The sequence below is a fragment of the Vigna angularis genome, chromosome 2 (genome assembly GCF_016808095.1).
Source record: "Vigna angularis cultivar LongXiaoDou No.4 chromosome 2, ASM1680809v1, whole genome shotgun sequence".
Lineage (NCBI taxonomy): Eukaryota > Viridiplantae > Streptophyta > Magnoliopsida > Fabales > Fabaceae > Vigna > Vigna angularis.
In genome coordinates, this window is record NC_068971.1 from 48,000,238 (window position 1) to 48,019,513 (window position 19,276).

A 19,276-nucleotide genomic window follows, 5' to 3' on the forward strand; every position below is an offset into this window, starting at 1 on the left:
TGTGTCTATAGGCTAATATATTTGAGATAAAGTTTTGCTATCAATATTAAACAATATTATAGTTAATGTACCAAATCCTATCATCATTTAATGTGCCAAAGTCAGAGATAAGTGTTAATGGTAATTACATAGGTGTTCATATAAAAGTGATGCAATAAGAAATGTTCATTTTTACCTTACAACATGTAAAAAATGGTTTAATAACTTTACATAAAAATTAGTCATTATACATTAAAACTAAAGTAGTTTGAATATTTTATTTTGACTAATTATTGAAAAATGTGTTATTATACAAAGTTATACATTTCTTAATTTATAGTGATAAGTAACATGACGAGATAAAATATTAAAAAAAAATTAACAACATAATTAATTCAATTGAATAAAAAAAATAGAAACTCTATTATAGGATAATATTTTACGTTACAAATTTTTCTGTTAATATATACTTTTCATTATTGCATAGTTTGTGTTACTTTTATTTTCTTATTTGATAGTTTTAACCATTAGATTTTAAAAACTGATGAAAATAATTATGTTAAAATTACTCTTTGATTCTTTTTCTACTTATTTGTATTTTTTGGAAAAAAGAAGTATTTTAAATTATTGTATAACCCTTAAATCTCTATTATGTTTTGTTTAGCAAAGGCTAATCCATAATGGATGAACATATTGAAGATGATGGATGAAGGAAGGTTTGGATGAGTTTTCTCTGAATTATTTTAGGGGGAAAAGATGAAATAAAATTAAATAAGTTTCTTTATAAACTAAAATTAACAAGTAAAATAATAAAAAAATTAGACATCTCAAGAAAATGTCTACAAATTAATCTATACATAAATTATAAAATTAACAAGTAAAGAAATACAAATTTAGAGAAGTCAAGAAAACTTCTTCAAATTAATCTATACACAATTTACCTGTAGTTGTTGGAAAATTAATTTCATTTTTTTTCTGTAATAAGGAATTTATTTAAAATTTCATCCAACATATTACAAATTTCATCTTTACAAAATTTCTATATTAACAATTTTACAAATTGAATACGATTAACTTCATCACAGGGTATTTTTCACCGTACATTTAAATGTTATTAAACACATGAACAACTTGTTCTTATAAGAAAAGAGTTTAGGATTTGAGGTTAATTTAAATACTTTTTTTTTCAATCGTGTGAGACAAGAATAAAACTGTGGTAAAAGTTTCAAACTCAAAAACAAATAATACTTTAACGAACTTAAAGTAGAAGTCAAAAGTTAAAATCAGTTTAAATATTGTTTTTCCTTCAATCATCCAAAAAAATTTAAAAGAGAAAATCGTATAAATTCCAAAGCGAACAAATGTACTTTAACAATATAAGTATTAAAAAACATGTGCAACTAAAATAAAATTTTTGAATATTTGAAAAATAAAGAAATTTACGAAAGTAAACTTTTCTACAGTGATAAATTTCATTTGATTGATTAGAGAAATCACAATTATTATTTATTGGATAAATTTTTCATTTTTATGGTCAAATAAATATTAAATTAAAATAAAATATGATTGGTTATCATATTGTGTCGGACTATCAAACAAGTGCTGATAGAACAAAGATAATGTCAATAAGTTATTCGCAAGTTTCAGAATTATAATTGTGACTGAATTCTAATTTTGTATAGAGTAGTATAATTATTTTAAAAAATTAAATAATTTTGCTTTGCAATGAGCCAGTGTACACGAAACACTTTAACTACACAATTAATATAAGTCAAAGAGATAAAAAAAAGAGCCAAAATATAATGATGAATACACAAATAAAAAACAATAATAATATAAACAGTATCCTTTAAAGCATGTCCAAAACATGAACAAAGAAAAAAAAAATACTTAAAACAAAATTTCGTTATTCATGATTTGCATAACTGGAACTATATATATCATGTAAGAAAATGACAATCAGAATGTCCTTATAAATTAGAGGTAAAGTGAATATAATGAGAAAAAAATATAATAGTGTAAGAGCGAAATACCCTAAGTCATTTTTAATAAAATTGTACACCAAATCTAGATTATTACCAAACATAAATAACTTGTTATTACAATGATAAAAAAAATTAAGTATAAGTAAGGTATAGTATAATGGTTAGGTTACCCTAATAATCAGATAATTAATTAGTCCACGTTTAATAGGAATCGGTCGAAAGATTAAATGGTGATTAAAATTGGAGATAACGTTAAGAATAATTATGTTAATATTAAATTAGACTATTATTATTTAGGTCATAATTAGATTAGTATTAATTAAAAGTTTATCTCGAAATTTATTAATACAGGTTTATGGTTTTCAAGTAATTGGTTACATTGATTTCACATTTATTAAAAAAAACATAAAATATCGACGAACAAAATCTATCAAAAACTACCAATATCCATCAGTAATACTAGATAATTTTTGACGATTTATCGACGACCAAAAATCTGTTAGTAATTTCATTGTCGATAATTACCGAAATATATATCCATTAGTTTATTCACCAGTAAGTGCTAGACAAATACCAATGCAATTTGTATTTTGTGTATTCAACATTCATATAATTATCAGACTTGCACAACACAATAAACAATCCATATCTAGATAATTAGATAATTAGGCATATATGGAGATCCATCTTTTATACAAAATTCAAATTTAATTTTCCATATATTGTTTCAGTGTAAGCATTTAAATAGAAACCTAGACCTTGAGTACTTAAATAGAAGAACTCAAATACAAACAAAGAATGACTCAGAATTTACCTCGATAGTCCGTGAGGCAGTTAACAATTTAGGGCTTCTGCACAACCACAAACTCTCCCTCGACGAAGATGCAACATGCATAGACCCTCGACAGCAAAAAAACTCATGAGAAATGGGTTTAGATTACAATTATAATGGCTAATGATAACTAAAATGTTGAAATGAAAATTGAAATGATAGCTAGTGCAAGACAAATTTGAATTCATGAGAAAAGTGAAGCAATGCATGGAATGATAATCCTAGAATGAACAATGTCATCATATGATGTGCACCAAAATACAGAAAGCTATGAAAACCAAACCTATAAGAACTACTAAAACACATGTAAGCTAAGGCAATCCATTAAACCAATTCTAATTTGGCAGCAAGTATTAAACCAATTCCAATTTGGCAGCAAGTATCATTGTAATATCATATCTAAACAAAAACAATTTCAAATTGGCAGCAAACATCATTAGCAACAAGCATCATTATAAGGTAATCCATTACAAAACCAAAACAAGAAGACAATCCATTCAACACAGGCTTACATCTAGCAGACCCATCATTAGTTTATGGCTTTTGGACAACCACGAATCGTCCACCGCCAGCAACCACTGTAACGCAGTGGCCACCATCACCTAATAGCACATAGAGCCACCACCGTCACCCCACAACCACCACTGTCAGACATTTACTTACTTTAGCATCAAAGTGTTTTTTACAAGTAACACCCCAATTCAATTGAACGACGTGTGTGAAATGAATAAAAACTTTGACTTATGTTTAAAATTTGAAAACCATTATGACAAACTTGTGTCGAACATTAAATCAAAACACTTATTTTAATTAACAAATAAATAAGAAGATTATAAAATTTATTATTATAAAATTTTGAATTTGTTATGCGGGTTTGAACTTATGTCTCTATGGTATTAATTTTTTTAGTAAATGTTTTTTGAAAAAATTTATTAAAATTAATAGTTCATTTTCATTTTAGTATAATATAAATTTTTATATTCAAGTCTTATTAGATTTATTTTAATTATTATATCTTTATTAAAATATATTTGAAATATATTTAATATTATATATATATATATATATATATATATATATATATATATATATATATATATATATATATATATATGGGGTTTGCTAACGCACGTACGTCTGTTTTTCAGTTGATACATTTTAGTAATGTGTACCAGATTTTAGTAGACAAAAATACATTTATATATCATGGATTCTAAGTTTTAAGGTTAAGGGTATTTTAATAATTTTCATTCTCAAAACTTAAAAAAAAAAAAAAAAAACCTGAAACCCTTACTCATCTCTCTCATTCCTCTCAATCCTTTCTCTTTTATCTCTCTGACTCTAACATTTTCTCTGTCATCCCTACTGTAGCTCCAATTGAAAAAAATCAGAAACACTTGCCTTTATAAAGAGTTGAGTCATTGACATATTCACCTTTAGGCAAAGGTTCATTCAAGATCTCTTCAATTTCACCATCTTCACTAACCTATCTAATTTCATCATCTGCATATGTTGAATCATCATCTCTAAAAAAATCCTTTAGGCTAATTACCAATTCTTTTGGATGTCATTATGCTTGCGAAAATAAGATAAAATTATATACGACAAAAATTATAAAATGAAAACTCATTATAAAGTCATTTTTTGTAAGAAATTGTTTAACAACTGAGTGTTTCTGATTTTTTTCCAGGCCAATTACCAATTTTTTTGATGTCATTATGCATGTGAAAATTAGATAAAATTAGATAAGACAAAAATTATAAAATAAAAGCTCATTATAAAATCATTTTTTGTAAGAAATCGTTTAACAGGGAGTATTTTTTATTTTTTCCAAGTCAATTACCAATTCTTTTATGCTTTTTCCAGGCCAATTACCAATTCCTTTGATATCATTATGCTTGTGAAAATTTGATAAAATTAGATAAGACAAAAATTATAAGATGAAAACTCATTATAAAATCATTTTTTTGTAAGATTGTTTAACGACAAGTATTTCTGATTTTTTCAATTAGGGCTACAGTAGGATGACAGAGAAAAGATTGGAGTGAGAAAGAGGAAAGAGGAAAGAGGAAAGAGAAAGGGTTCAAAGGAATGAGAGAGGTGAGTAAGGGTTTGGGGGATTTCTTTTTTTTTTAGTTTTGAGAATGAAAATTATTAATATACCCTTAATCTTAAAACTTAAAACTTAGAATCTAATTTAGAATCTAATAAGGATATTTTTATGTACTAAAGTCCGGTACACAATGCTAAAATGTATCAACTAGACGTACACGCGTTAACAAATCCATGTGTATATATATATATATATATATATATATATATATATATATATATATATATATATAATATAATATAATATAATATGTGTATGTGTGTGTTATTTCTTATTGTTAAAAACATATGGCGGTGGTAGTAACTATCACTTACCGCTTTCATTGCAAATAGTCCTCTTTCGTACAAATTAACAAAAGATTATTGTAATAATCTATTGAAAATGTCTTGTCATGAAGACGCAATCACTTTGCATATGAAATAAAAACTCTTCCAACAGCTTTTAAATAGCGATGATCGAATGAGAAGAGTTATAACTCTATATGATAGTTGCTGTATCTGACAATTTTTGTCCCTATTGATGGAAATCATCATCAGAAAAACGAATTTAAAGTATTCAAGATTTTCTTTGACATTTTTGAAATATATCAGACCATTTAAAGATATAGACAGAGTTTACTGGCATAATTTGATCATTTATAAAAAATATATTAATTCTTTCTTTTATGTTACCAATCAACATTGATAGAGACAATATATATTTATTATAGAGAAAATTAATATAATTGAGTGTTTATAATGACAACCATACATGTAGTCAAACTTTTATAAGGGGATGGATTCCTTGTAATGAACCAAAATGCAAACGTGACAAGTGTGAAAACAAAAACATTTTGGAATCATAGACTGAGTCACTTATCGAAACTGTACCTCTCATACCCTACCCATACTTTTTTTTTTCATATTTTGACACACTTATAAGAGTATATGTTATTTATTTGTAGTAATGAGTAATTTAAATCTTTTCCTGATAAAAAAAATGTCTGCATACAAAATGTTGTTTAAATAGTCCTCAAAATCATGACATAATCATAATTGTGAGAAGGATGACAAAATAAATTATAAATCTACTTCAAAAATGTCAAATGCTTTCAAATATTGTTTACTATTGACGATGACTTGTACAAAAATAAATATACAAAAAAAGTACTGACTCAATTTAAACTATTTTCTTGTCTTTTTTTATGTTTTAGACATGGAACTTTGATATTTGACACAACTAAATATAACAGTTATTCAGAATCTAAGCGTGAGTTTAAATCTCATATTAGATAGAAATGACAAAATAAAACATTATATAAAAATGAAAAAGTTATTATTTTAAAGTTTTAAGTAGATAATGATGTCAATTACTTATATGATTGGACTTATATCTTATTGATATTTGTGTCTCTGTTGAATATCTCCTCCCAACAACAATATTATTATATTTTCTTCTTTTTTATGTTATTAATATTATCTTTCAATCTTATCTAAATTTTCTGAAGTCTTGAATGAACATACAAATTTATGTAGTCTGAAGAGTTTTCTCTTAAAATTTAGTTTAGAAAGTGCATTGTATTTTTGTCATTATACCCCATCCCTGTCGCGGTATGGAAAGGTTCAAAACAGCATACTTGCATTTGATTTAAATATTTTCTTTTGCGTATCTTCTCTCTTTTTTGTGTGCTTTTTTGGCCTATCCTCTTAATTATAGGAAACAAGAAGAAGAGTATAAGTTGCTGCGGCACTGCCTTATTATTGAAATATAGATAAGACCATATAGTTGTGTGTATGAGACCTTAGAAGTTGTTTCCAGTTTCAACTGAAGTGTTACCCTCTCTTATATCTGGTGAAGATATAAACAAAAATTACATCATTTGTCGTGGAGTGTATGAAATAATAGTTAGTAAAAAAACTGAAGAAAACTAGGAAGCCATTTTTACAGGTGATTAATTACAGGCATATTTAATAAAAGATATGAGTTCGTGTTTACAAGACCTATAAAATGGCAATGATAATGTTGAGAAAAATGATAGAGCAGAGGAGAAGCAACATATTTGGTGGCATAACAATATCCGAAAAATAGAATAAAAAAGCAAGGCAATTCCAAAGGGTGAAGTGAGTGGACCCCACAGTTGGGCTTAAATATGATCACCCCGTTGAGCTTTTGCAAAGGGTGTGCTTGTTGTGTTATCTATCTATCTATCTATCTTGAGATTGAGTCTGCCCATAACACAGCATCACAATAACCTCATAGTGTCGACATGGTTTGCGAGGAAGAGTTGCTGATTGAAAAAGTCTGCGGGCTGTATGAACAAATCTCGAGCCTCGAGAGTCTGAAACCTTGCAAAAATGTCGACATGCTTTTCACCCAACTAGTCCTCACATGCATACCCCCTAGCCCAATAGATGTCACAAACCTAAACAAAAACGTGCAAGAGATTAGATCTCACCTTATAAAACTCTGTGGTGAAGCCGAAGGCCATTTAGAGACCCACTACTCAACCCTCCTAGGCTCATACGACAACCCTCTTCAAAACCTTCATATTTTTCCTTATTATTCAAACTACCTCAAACTCGGTCTCCTTGAGTTCACTATCCTCACCCAACACTGCACCCATGTCCCCAGCAAAATCGCCTTCGTGGGTTCTGGACCCCTCCCTCTCACCTCGATTGTGTTGGCATCAAACCACTTACCTTCCACCACATTTCACAACTATGACATGGACCCTTTAGCCAATTCCAACGCTATGCGCTTGGTTTCCTCTCACCCTGACTTGTCCAACCGCATGGTTTTTCACACCACTGACATATTGGATGTCTCCAACGCTTTGAAGGAGTACGAGGTTGTTTACTTGGCAGCCCTTGTGGGCATGGACAAGGAGAGCAAAAACCGCATCATCGATCACTTGGCCAAGCACATGAACCCTGGAGCACTTCTCATGCTAAGGAGCGCTCATGGGGCAAGGGCTTTTCTCTACCCTGTCATTGAGCCTTGCGATCTTCGAGGTTTTGAGGTCCTCACCGTCTTCCACCCCACCGATGAGGTCATCAACTCGGTTGTCATCGCACGTAAATATCCTGTCCCTATGCACTCACTGGATCAAGGCCTTGCTTCCAAGATCCTTCCCAACAAATGTTCCGAGATTCAAGCCTTCAACCCCCTCAACCATGGGAACATGATCGAGGAATTTGCCATTGAGGAACAGCTCTAGTCAACCAACTAATTTCATGTTATCTATTTCTGCTTAAGATGAAGATTGGGTCATGTGGTATAGCAACTAAGTTACTTACTTAATATTTTCACTTATGTCCCACTGTTTTGTATCTCATCCACCAAAACTTAAGTGTTTTACATATTGTTGTTCTTGAATTTGCAATAAATTATATGAAAGAGATTCTGTGTTTTAGATCTTATCTTCCTCAACCGAGCCATAACCACATGCATGCTAGCATACTGTGTTTACGCTTTCCTCTACACTTTTTTGCTCATCTTCATATTCTAATTAAGGAAAATTAACATGCGTATGTAATGATGCATTGATATCAAAGGATGCTCATGGAATTGCTACAGGAGCTGCTTAACTTGGGGTTAGTCTTGTTTAAACTTTACTTAAATTAATTTTGAATCTGCTGGTGAGTTTGAAATGTACATTTAATTTAATCTGAATCACTTCGAAAGACACTGAACTGCTGGAGAGTGTGATTGAATAGCTGTTCTTATAACTTTTCAAGGCGTTCAAACAGAAAAGTTTCTCTCTTGATATATGATTGGATGAACTCACATCAGAATGCCAGCTTGAACGTAAATTCAAACACACAAGTAATGTTAGTTTGATTTAAAATATGATGGAAACTGGTGAAGGTGGTCACAATTTGACAAACTTGGGATTATCTTCATTTTTCAAGTATTTGATGTTGTTCTGGATTCTACCATTCATGATGTAAGAATTGATATGACCTGGACTAATTTTTTTAGAGGTTTCTGTTTCTTCTTTATATGTATTTCCATCCCAAAACAGTACAGTGAAATCAATTTTGAATCATTAAAATTGATTGAAATATGTGAAAACTAATAGAATGAAAGTATTTTACTTGAAAGCATGAAATATGTTGTTTTTAAAATACAGGCATTTTCTTCATGAAAATATGTGACATGCTGGACTTAAACATCAAAATATTCAAATGAAATAACTCCAATGCAGTCCCTGATTTGGAAATTGTTTTCCTAACTTTAAATTGTATTGATTGGTGCTTAATTGTACTAGATTCTTAGGTAATTTTTTTCTCTTCTGAATATCACAGAGCTGCTTTGGCTGCGTGTACTTCATTATCCACTAAATCGCAATCACTCAAAAAGAGAAGTCCTAAAAAATTCCTCTCTTTGATATTAGCAGACATATTGCCTTTCAAATCAAAGATTACTTTGCTTTTAAAGGATGCCAACTTATCTGCCTTTTTCCTAGATCTATCAATGTTTGTCTTTGGTCTAATACTTACATATGCTGATGATGACATGTTGAGATACCACTTTGTCTTTGACCTCAGAAAAGTTGAAGAGAGTAAAAGATATACAAGCATATATCTTCACATCGCTGTACCTGATCACTAATTACCCAAGCATATATTCATAATTAAGATGCGAATTAATGCTTTTTTCTGTGGTGGGAGTGGGGTGACTGCAATAAGTTTGAATATAATCATAATCTCAAGGATTACTCGATTCATTCACTATTAGTCTTATACTAATGATGATCTATTATGTCAATGCTAATTGAAAAGAAAATCAACGAAGAATGAAAAGATGTCCACTTAAATGGAAAGACAGAATACTTTTATTGGGTTTTAATCTTGTATGCCTTGAGTTTATCAGAAGACAATTCTGAAAGTTATTCTTTTTGTAACTGTCTCCTTTTGTCTGTTTGGTCTATTAATTAGTAGAATTAGAATATACGATCCCTAAGTTGTTCATATTGGCCTATATACTTCACAGGTGAATCTTGATGATATTTTCTCAGTTCGCCCCTTTTTAACAAAAATCTAGCCAGCTGATGGCAATGTTTTATGTCAATGCTAAATACAAAACTTTCAGGACTTCCATATTGAAATGTGAAAACTTCGGATATAAGTTTAAAAATTATTATTAATGTTTCATTGCTTCACATATACATAGTCAACCTTTGATGACAAGCGACATGGTTGTGCCAATATGTGAAATAGTTGTACAGTTTCATTTAAATTAAAAGAGTTGTTTTGTTTTATATTCAAAATAAAGAGTTCTATTCATTCATTTTTATCAGTTGCTTTTTTGTTCCATTTAGAGAGTCGTGTGGATTCACTCCAATAGATATATAAACATCGTTTTGTGCAAATCAGTTATAAACGTGTAAATCAAAGAATGTGTTCTTGTATAAGGACAAAAATTCATGTAGGTAGTCATGAAAAGAAATAAAGTCACTCTAAGATACCGTGTGAAATTATATGACAAGTCATTTAATGGAAACCATTTAAAATATAACAAAAACTCATTTATAGTCTATTTAAATGGAAAGTGTTGTACATAATGTTATGGAAGACCTCTAGTTAAGGGATCAATAATTAAGGTTATAGTTAGGAGAATATAAGAAAATTGGGTCTCATCTGATAAAGTTCAAACTATTATGAACAAGAGACAACTCTAGTGTGAGATATATGTACAAAGTAGTATTCGGGTCAAGTAATATAAGACATTCGGGTTAAGTAGTGTAAACTTTTTTAGGGTTAGAGCAACCTAGTTAGGGTTTCAATTGGGTTTGGGAGAGTGACGCATGTTTCCTTGATTACTTAAAATAAATACAAAATTATTTTTTCTTTAGTCCATTCTTTTGATAACTTGGATATTTTTTATATTGATTTGTCAATGTTTACTACATTCAAACAAGTTTTAAATTAAATCAAAAATAATTATATTTTTTTTACAATTGTACCTCTGTCTTTTATGGGACACTTTCTTTTTCCTTTTCTTTTCTTTTTTAACATAAATTCAAGTTTTTTTACTAACAAAGGTAAATTGTAACTATCACTTTCTTTTATAGACTTCTCTTTATTTGATTCTTCATCGTGAATTATTGATTTTAGGGTTAATCACCTCTTTTCCTCATCATATTCATTATTTCAGTCACTCATTTTTTTCATTATTACACAATGGATATATATAACACCAATTAAAATTTATTTAACCGATGTAGATTTTGATGTTGTAAGATGCTTTTATATTCTAATTGGTTGATGGAACTATAAGTTGTATGAACTATATCACTTGTTAGAGAATCAATGTAGTATCATTTTTGTGACAGTGAGAAATACATTTTATTTTGTCTTTTCCATCTCAACCACTCAAATAGAAACCAAAGCAAACTAACAAGCCACCATCAACCATCATCCAGAACCTAGTTGAACCAAAATTCCGTATGCAAGTTAGATATAAGGATATTTCAAACAAAGTTTATCATAAGAGCACCCAATGAAAAAAGTGAGAGAGAGCAAATAAAGAGAGAAAGAAAACGATGACAAAAGTATATAAAGGCAATGTTACTTAAAATGATGAAACTAATTAATAATGAAATGAGAGATGAACAATGGTGGTATGACGACAAAGGAGAATAACTCTAGTAGTGATAGAGCGGAGGAAGAGAATACTAGATTACAAAGCTAAAAAAATATAAGAAATATACATTTCGTGACTCCTCATATACGAAAAGTTTCACGATCATGTTTCAATTTGTTTATTTGTGTGTTTTATTTTTCTTGATTGAATTTTCTTTTCTATTGTGAATCCTTGAAAATACACATTCACATTTATACATTTAGATAATCATTTGGTTATCTTAATGTCGATTGCAATCTTTATTGAATTCTTTTCACTAAAACATCATTTTAAAAACAACTAAAATAATCTTTATCATATATATATATTACACATGTGCAGTAGTATTTACTTTAACTATTATATGGTTTATATTTTATTTTAATTTGTATTAAAATATTTTAAGTAATAAGAAGAATATATAATTAACCACAAAAAAATAATGATATAGCTAAATATAAAAATATTTTCTGTCTAATTTTCCATGAAAGTTCACATCTAACATAAATGGTTAATTTTGTTCAACTCGCCTAAGAAAAATAACTCAACAAAAGCATTAATTTTAAAATTTTAGTTGATAAAAATGATCTTTCAGATTTTAACTAATTTATTAATTGGTTTTGGTCAACTATAGTCCATGAACTACTGAAATGAACTTATTTACGGGAATAATTTAATTTTTTTTATTAGTTAATTATTTTGTCATGCGATTAAAAACAATAAAAACAAGGGCACACTCATTAATTCTAAGAGATTACCCACTTATAAAAACCTTCAAATATTTTAGTTCTGTGACGATTTTTAATACAAGATCATTTTGTACGTGGAGAAGTTACAACAACTCCTCACGGCGAATTGATAAAAAGAAAAACACTCGTTTCATTTTAAAACAACTTACATTGAATACATGTTCAGATATATTAACCATAATATATAAAAAATAAATTACTCGCTGAAATAAACTCACTAAATACTCTTATTCGTTATAAATACATTACTTGTAAACTATTAGTTGTGTAGTTGAAAGTTGATATACAGGCACAAATATCCCCTATTCTATCTAGTTATTTGAGATTTATGCCTTTGTACCAATTGACTAAGATCAATTTAACAACTGAACACAAAACGAAGATGCCTAAATTTCGAACTATAGTAGGTAGACCACCACCTGTTTGATGATTTCACTGTAAATATGCCCATAGAAATTCAAGAAATGGGTTGCAACTTCTCTTCATCGATTGTCCTACTTCTATGGTTTTTAAAAGTGAGGTCTAAAACGTGACTGTTAATGTGATTATTGGATTGGGCTTGGGCCTCACTTTTTAGCAAACATAGTAAAAGCCTACTAAAACAATTCTAAAAATTTGGGAAGTTTTAGCCCAGTGTCTGCATCGTCATAGAACTATTTTACAATTGGGCTACCATCTCCGTCCCGTTTACAATCAATAACTTCTTGATATCCAAAGATTTTGTCAGCTCATCATAACTCTAACAAACTTTTTTTCTTACTTTTTACGATGAGAATTAAAAAGGCATTGCTTTTACTGTTTTCTTTAAGTTGGTGTTATGAGACAATCCGTGAGATGGTGTCTATGAGATGACAAATTCTCCACATGTAAAGAAATTATCAGTTTGTATCATACCTGAAAATTGTAGTTCAGAACTAGCTATAGCAATAATTTCTCTTTCAATCAAGAATAACATTTCTGTAGTATAATATTTATCGCCATTCATACATACATAAGAATTAACAGTCACTAAGCTCAGTAATTTCTAGCGAAAAGAGACATTTTCTTCAGCGCCATATTGGCATAAAATAAAGAACAACTCCGGAATGCTGGACAACAATGATGCATTACACTGACATAACTACAACTTTGATAATTATATTATGTAAACGTATACTTCAAAAAGTCCAAAATTTAGCACATTGTGAAGTGAGATGGTTGAAGAACTCTTGCAAGTTGCAGAACTAAATGAACATAGCTCCTCCACCAACACCACTTAACCCATCCATGACGGCAAATCGCATGTCCTCAGTTGGTTTCCAATGCCGTTTTCTCTGATTGATGAACCAATTATTTATCTGCTTTTGGTCCAGTCCAGTCACTTCTGATAACTTCACCTTCTCCTCCTCCTGTATCATTCATAAACTTTCAAACAATTCATACCACTAAATCATGCAATTCCTGTAACTTATATCCACCATATGTTCATCAAAATAGTAACTAATTGTTCTTTTTATTTATTTTTCCATGGGAGCTTTCAGTGCATTACAGCATTGTAGTCTAAACATGCATTTTTAATCTGTTTTGCTGTCCAAAATGGGAAACCCAATCAGATTAACATGATGATGTGTAGAAGCTAGAACAAGTTAAAAAGGGTAGGAGTAAGGACTGAAACAAGAAATTTCGTAATGTAACGAGGTACATGAACCAAACAGGTAAATGAACTATTATTTCTGTAATTTAAAATAGTACCTATGCTTGCTCAATTATAGACAAGTGACTTTGTGCGACCGGTCATAAAATTTCATGCATGTTATAGAGTTAGATAAGTAAAAGTGACAGAAAGACATGGTTCAGATGAACAAGTACTGAAAAAGGCTACTATCCAATTCCCCAAAATCATTCCATCCCATTTTCTGAAGCAAGCAGCATAAAAGATAAGAAAAGGCTAATATACGATAAAAGATAAGAAAAGGCGTAAATCAAGATTAAGAATTGGATGAAGACATAAATTTGGACTGATAGATGATGGAAATTACCGTAGGATATGGCCATCGATGATGGGTGTTCCACCAGTCCATGAGTGCCATCTTTGAATCCTTTGGTAGCTTACCCTTTTTTCTTCGTTTCAGAAATTCCTTTCTCAAAGTGCTAAAATGGCCACTGTATTTGCGAAGGAGCATCTCCTTGAGATTTTGATCACCTGGGCAACTTAAAGAAGAAGATATACGACCTTCAACTTCTTCCATCTCTCCACAACTTAATTCTTCCTCTGATGCCCCACCACCTACTTCATCTCACAAATTAAATTCAAATGACTTTTCTCATTCACAACACATACAACTATATATTGCTGAAGAGAACATACCGTTGTTCAAAGAGATGACCATGTACGTATAAACCCTATTATTATTAGATGCTAAAGTAATGCTTTAACCTCTTTCGCTAGAATACAACTCCAACTCCACTTGGTTACCCTAAAAAATACTTCATTTTCAAGCAAAATCGCAATTCTCTCTTCATGGATATCTACTACTTCTATTTATCTATCTTTACCTAAATAGATACATATAAATATATCTATTCTTTGGTCTCTCTTTGATACGTTCATCTATATAATCAAAAATTTCTTCATCTTTAGTGCGTATTACTTTATTCAAATCTTTTAATGTTCTTTTTTATTATTACATACTTATATAGCTTACATTTTCCATCCTTTATCTTAAGATCTCGATAAAAAAATTATAAGAAAAATACTAAAAAAAATTTGTTACTGTTAGAAACTTTACTCATCTCGTTTCAAATTAGCTTCTTGAACAGCATTTTCATTTAACCTACAAGATCTCTTATCTCTCAATCTAAAATCTTTTACTGTGTTTTAATATAGCAAGGTTGTAATGAGGGAACAAAACAACCAAATGGTATGGACAGAAGATAGTGTGCTCAGAAAGAACGTGAATTTTTTTATTTCATTGCAGAATCAAACATATTTGTGTGGAGATTGTTTGATTACAACATGCGGAATATAACATAATAATATATAAGGAGTGAGTTTGGACAAGTTTCTTCCTAATTTTTTACAGAAAATATGGGTTTCGTTCTACACTAAACTTAGTTTATACACATTAAAAATAAGTATAAAAGTTACATGAAAAAGCTTTTACAGAATGATTCACTCACATGTTTTAACTTGTGAGTAAACTCTTCTTTTTTTTTTCTTTTTTTTTAAAGAATATGAAAAAACCTTTACAATTTTTTTTTCTTTTACTTTTCAACTGTTTCTTCTCTATTCTTCCTTAGCCAAAAAACTAATTTGTATGCTTCTTTTCACATTTTTCTTCTCTTTTTCTGATTCTCAAAATACTTATTTTCAAAGCTTAAATATCACCGTCATATTTTGTATTGTGGAACTTCCTATTTCAGATGCTAATAATAGCAAACTAAGGATCAAAACCCTATGTTATGTAATACCCCGGAATCACTTTATAATATTCAAACTACTTATAGTAAGAATTCCTTAAAAATTAAATGTGACCTTGAAATTTCAGTTTTATAAAATTTCAGTGAGATTAAATACTCATCTCACTTTGTGAAACATTTTCTGTGTATTTTTCTATGAATTACATATAATCCCACAAAATATTCACGAAAAAATTCACACAGGATACGAAAATTTTTAAGTCTAGTAAAATACTTATAATTTTCGAAAAAAATAATGTCATTCAAAAATCAATAATAGATTCTCATTTTTCTATAATAATATCTAAATAAAATAAAATAATCTTTCTATTAAATTAAAATTAACTACATCATATACAGATTAAAGGTAAAAGTTAAAAAAGAATTTATATAAGTATGTATATAAATTTTTTTTGAAGAAATTAGAGTGCTGAAAGTATGTATATAAAATTAATTTATAGACTGCAAGCCATCTATAGATTGGTAGCTGTGAATTATGAAATGCCTTGAATAACTCCACCGTTGTTTTCCAAAACTAATAATAAATATATGCGATACAGATGACACTTTTATAGAACTATTATTTTTCTCTTATATCTCTCTAAATGGCATCATTCATCAGATCTTACCGTTGCAAAAATGAAATTTGTCTTCTTTCGTGAGATGAGTATAGTAAGTTCTCTTTTAGCATGTCTGAATTAGCAGTGGGAGCGGGGAGTGGATGTGTTCAAATTAAACACTTCTGACTCTATCTTTAACGTACAAAAAGGGACCATCTATGTTCAGACTTCAGAATAATCAATAATAACAACTTAGAACAAAGAAAGATAACGGAGTCAAATCCACAATACACTAGGCTCCTTAATCTAGCTATTTGTTAGTTTTTGAGAATTATAGAGTTTCATCCATGACTCAGCAGTCACACTGATACCATTAACCAAGCACACAACACAGCACAAAGGAATAAGCATGAAAATGAATGGAGTATTTACCGGAGCGGTTGTTATCGGGTGACTTTATCAGTGTTCCATTACAAAGGTTGCTCAGTTGTGATTCCATGTTTCCCAAAAACAAAGTCGCTTCATTGAAGGGCCTGGACAACTCCTCCTTGTATCTATGAAGCACTTCGCAGTACGTTTCCTTTCAGGTAACGACAACATCAACAATTCAAATCTTAATTCAAAGATACCACAGAAACACCTCGGCAATGCATGTATGCATGTATCTATATATCTATCTATAGGAAAAATAAGAACAAGTATCCCCTCCGATTGATTTCCAGAAATTTAACCAAAATAAATAAACCGTCATAACGATTTCATCCTTGATTTGCTTTCAATCTCTCGACTTTCCCTCCAGTGAATTTGGAAACCAAGCAAAATAAATACATCAAAAGAGAAAATTTAAAACATACCATGAACTGGTCAAGTTCAGAACCGTCCCCTTTCTCGCGGCGAACATTCATGCGGTGGCTTTCTCGGCCTATTTCTTCAAGAAGGCACGCCAGTTCCGGCGGCGCTCCGACCTTTCAAAAGAATTACCATTTACCGTCATTATACATAAATTTGGTTGTTTTCTCCCGATAGTTAGGCGCAAGAAACAGTACCTTTCGGCATTCTATGTATGCAGAGAGTAAATCTGGATAAAGAGGGTGATCGGCGATCTGGATCTTGACCATCCGATCCGTCATATCTAACTCGGTTACGTTGGGTTCAGGTGCTTCTAGCTGCAGGTAACAATTAGCTGTTGTTCCTAGACGCATATCAGAAGTAGTAGTAACGGCAGCGTTCCCAACTCTAAGCACATCCTCAACACAAGGCAAAAGGGGTTTCAACCTGTAAACTGCTTCCATGACTTGGTGAACTTAAGTGGGGTCTGGATATGACGTATATTACACCCAAGCAAGTAAGTTTCTTAGGAGAAAGCAGAGTTCAAGTAGAGATATGATACATGAGGTTCTGTAATTAGAGCATATATGATCCAAGTTATTATGGAGAGGGAGCTGTGTAAGTAGGGTAACTAGTGAATAGTGTAGTGAGAGTGGATGAACAGTGCATTACTGAGATAAACGAAAAGAGCTGAGTTTGAAAGGGTTTGGAGATTAATAAGAAGGTAAATATGAAAATGACAGAGGAAAGTGCAGAGAAGAGTTGGAGTATTAGGTAGGTGCAGTGCAGAAAGAGTTTTCTTTTCCAAGAAGAGCCGGGAAAGGAACAAAAGAGGAGAGAGTAGAGAGAGAGAGAGATAAGCGAAAGGATGAAGTTTGGAGTGTGTGAAGTGAAGTGATTTGAGCATGTGGATGCATGATGGTGTAGGTAGTGTCAGTGAGTGTAGGCCGTACGTACATGTAGAACACTGTCTCAGTGAGATTCTCACTCGATAAGAAATAAATTACAAATGCCTTACTGTAACGTAACCTTCTTTCATTGGCCCCCTTTAATCTACCTCTGTCCCTCGTCTTTCGATTATCATAACTCATTAAAACAAATCAATTTTATTTACTTTTCATTTTTTAATCGATTATATATATAAAAAAAACATTTTAAACTATGTCCCTTTTTAATAACGTAATTAATTGTGGTATAATAGATTAGGTTAGGTGTTTGGTTTTCTCTTATCAATTGATGCAAGTATATCTCATCCGCTCAAGGGATTGCCAAATCCTACTATCCGCTAGGGCTGTCCCGAAAAATAAATAATATCACGTCACTATAAATAATTATACATTATGATCAACAATCATGCATTATAACATAAATGCTGTGAATTTTTATTTAAATACAAATTATATCTTAATTAAATGTAAGGTATTTTATCGAATATACTAATAAAATGATAAATAAGCCTCACGGAATATTAACACTTTGACCTATATTTTCGATTTCATGGTAACACAAAGTGTTCACTACTAAATCAAAAGTATACATGCCATCAATCAAATAAAAATTTCTTCCAACTTTTTACCTTGCACTAATGAATCATCATTGAAGTCAAAATACTGTGAGTTATTATCTAAATTATAATATTATTCTAAATATCTCTCCTACACCCATAAAAAAATTATACAAACCATTAAATCAAAGTAAAACATTATATAAACCATATATATATATATATATGAATATAAGATCATATCGATCAACCCTATTTAAAAAGGAAATGTGTATACACATATCATTCATACATCTCATCAAATTGTATATTTTTAATAGTAGATTATAGAGTAAATGAACCAGATATGTACTATGAAGTGCATAAAAAAAATTTCCTTTAGAACAATAGGCCCACTTATTAAAAAGATCGTGTCTCTATTATGCTCTTATAAGTTAAAGTAAAAAGGCTAATTTATCTTAATAATGTTTGTTAGCATAAATGTGATGGACTCACAATTCCTATTTTAGTATGATATTAGAGTTTATAATAGAAAGCCTTTTTGAAGTTTGTCATATATCATTCACAGATAGGTAATCACATGTTCAATGTCTTGAAGATCTTATATTATATATAAATATGACTAAAACAAAATATAAATAAAGCTTAAATACTTATTTCGTTTCCATGAGATGAATTTCTG

At 30.1% G+C, this 19,276-nt stretch overlaps 2 protein-coding genes across 4 annotated transcripts; one reads left to right on the forward strand and one right to left on the reverse strand.

The window, feature by feature from the left end:
- Positions 1-7,039: 7,039 nt before the first annotated feature.
- Positions 7,040-8,300, forward strand: LOC108328177 (nicotianamine synthase). The gene has a single exon (XM_017561996.2). The coding sequence runs from the start codon at positions 7,155-7,157 to the stop codon at positions 8,103-8,105; it is 951 nt and encodes a 316-aa protein (XP_017417485.1). The 5' UTR covers positions 7,040-7,154; the 3' UTR covers positions 8,106-8,300.
- Positions 8,301-13,194: 4,894 nt separating this feature from the next.
- LOC108327080 (homeobox protein knotted-1-like 1) lies at positions 13,195-17,989 on the reverse strand. 3 transcript variants are annotated; one of them, XM_017560787.2, is made up of 5 exons: positions 17,309-17,989; positions 17,117-17,227; positions 16,695-16,842; positions 14,283-14,539; positions 13,195-13,652 (listed from the first exon to the last, which is right to left on the reverse strand). In XM_017560787.2, exons 1-5 carry the CDS (start codon positions 17,552-17,554, stop codon positions 13,488-13,490), a joined length of 927 nt encoding a protein of 308 aa, XP_017416276.1. In that variant the 5' UTR covers positions 17,555-17,989; the 3' UTR covers positions 13,195-13,487. The 3 variants fall into 3 exon arrangements, with proteins under 3 accessions (XP_017416276.1, XP_017416278.1, XP_017416277.1); XM_017560789.2 differs by having other exon boundaries at positions 14,283-14,530; positions 17,309-17,988; XM_017560788.2 differs by having other exon boundaries at positions 14,283-14,533; positions 17,309-17,988.
- Positions 17,990-19,276: the final 1,287 nt, after the last annotated feature.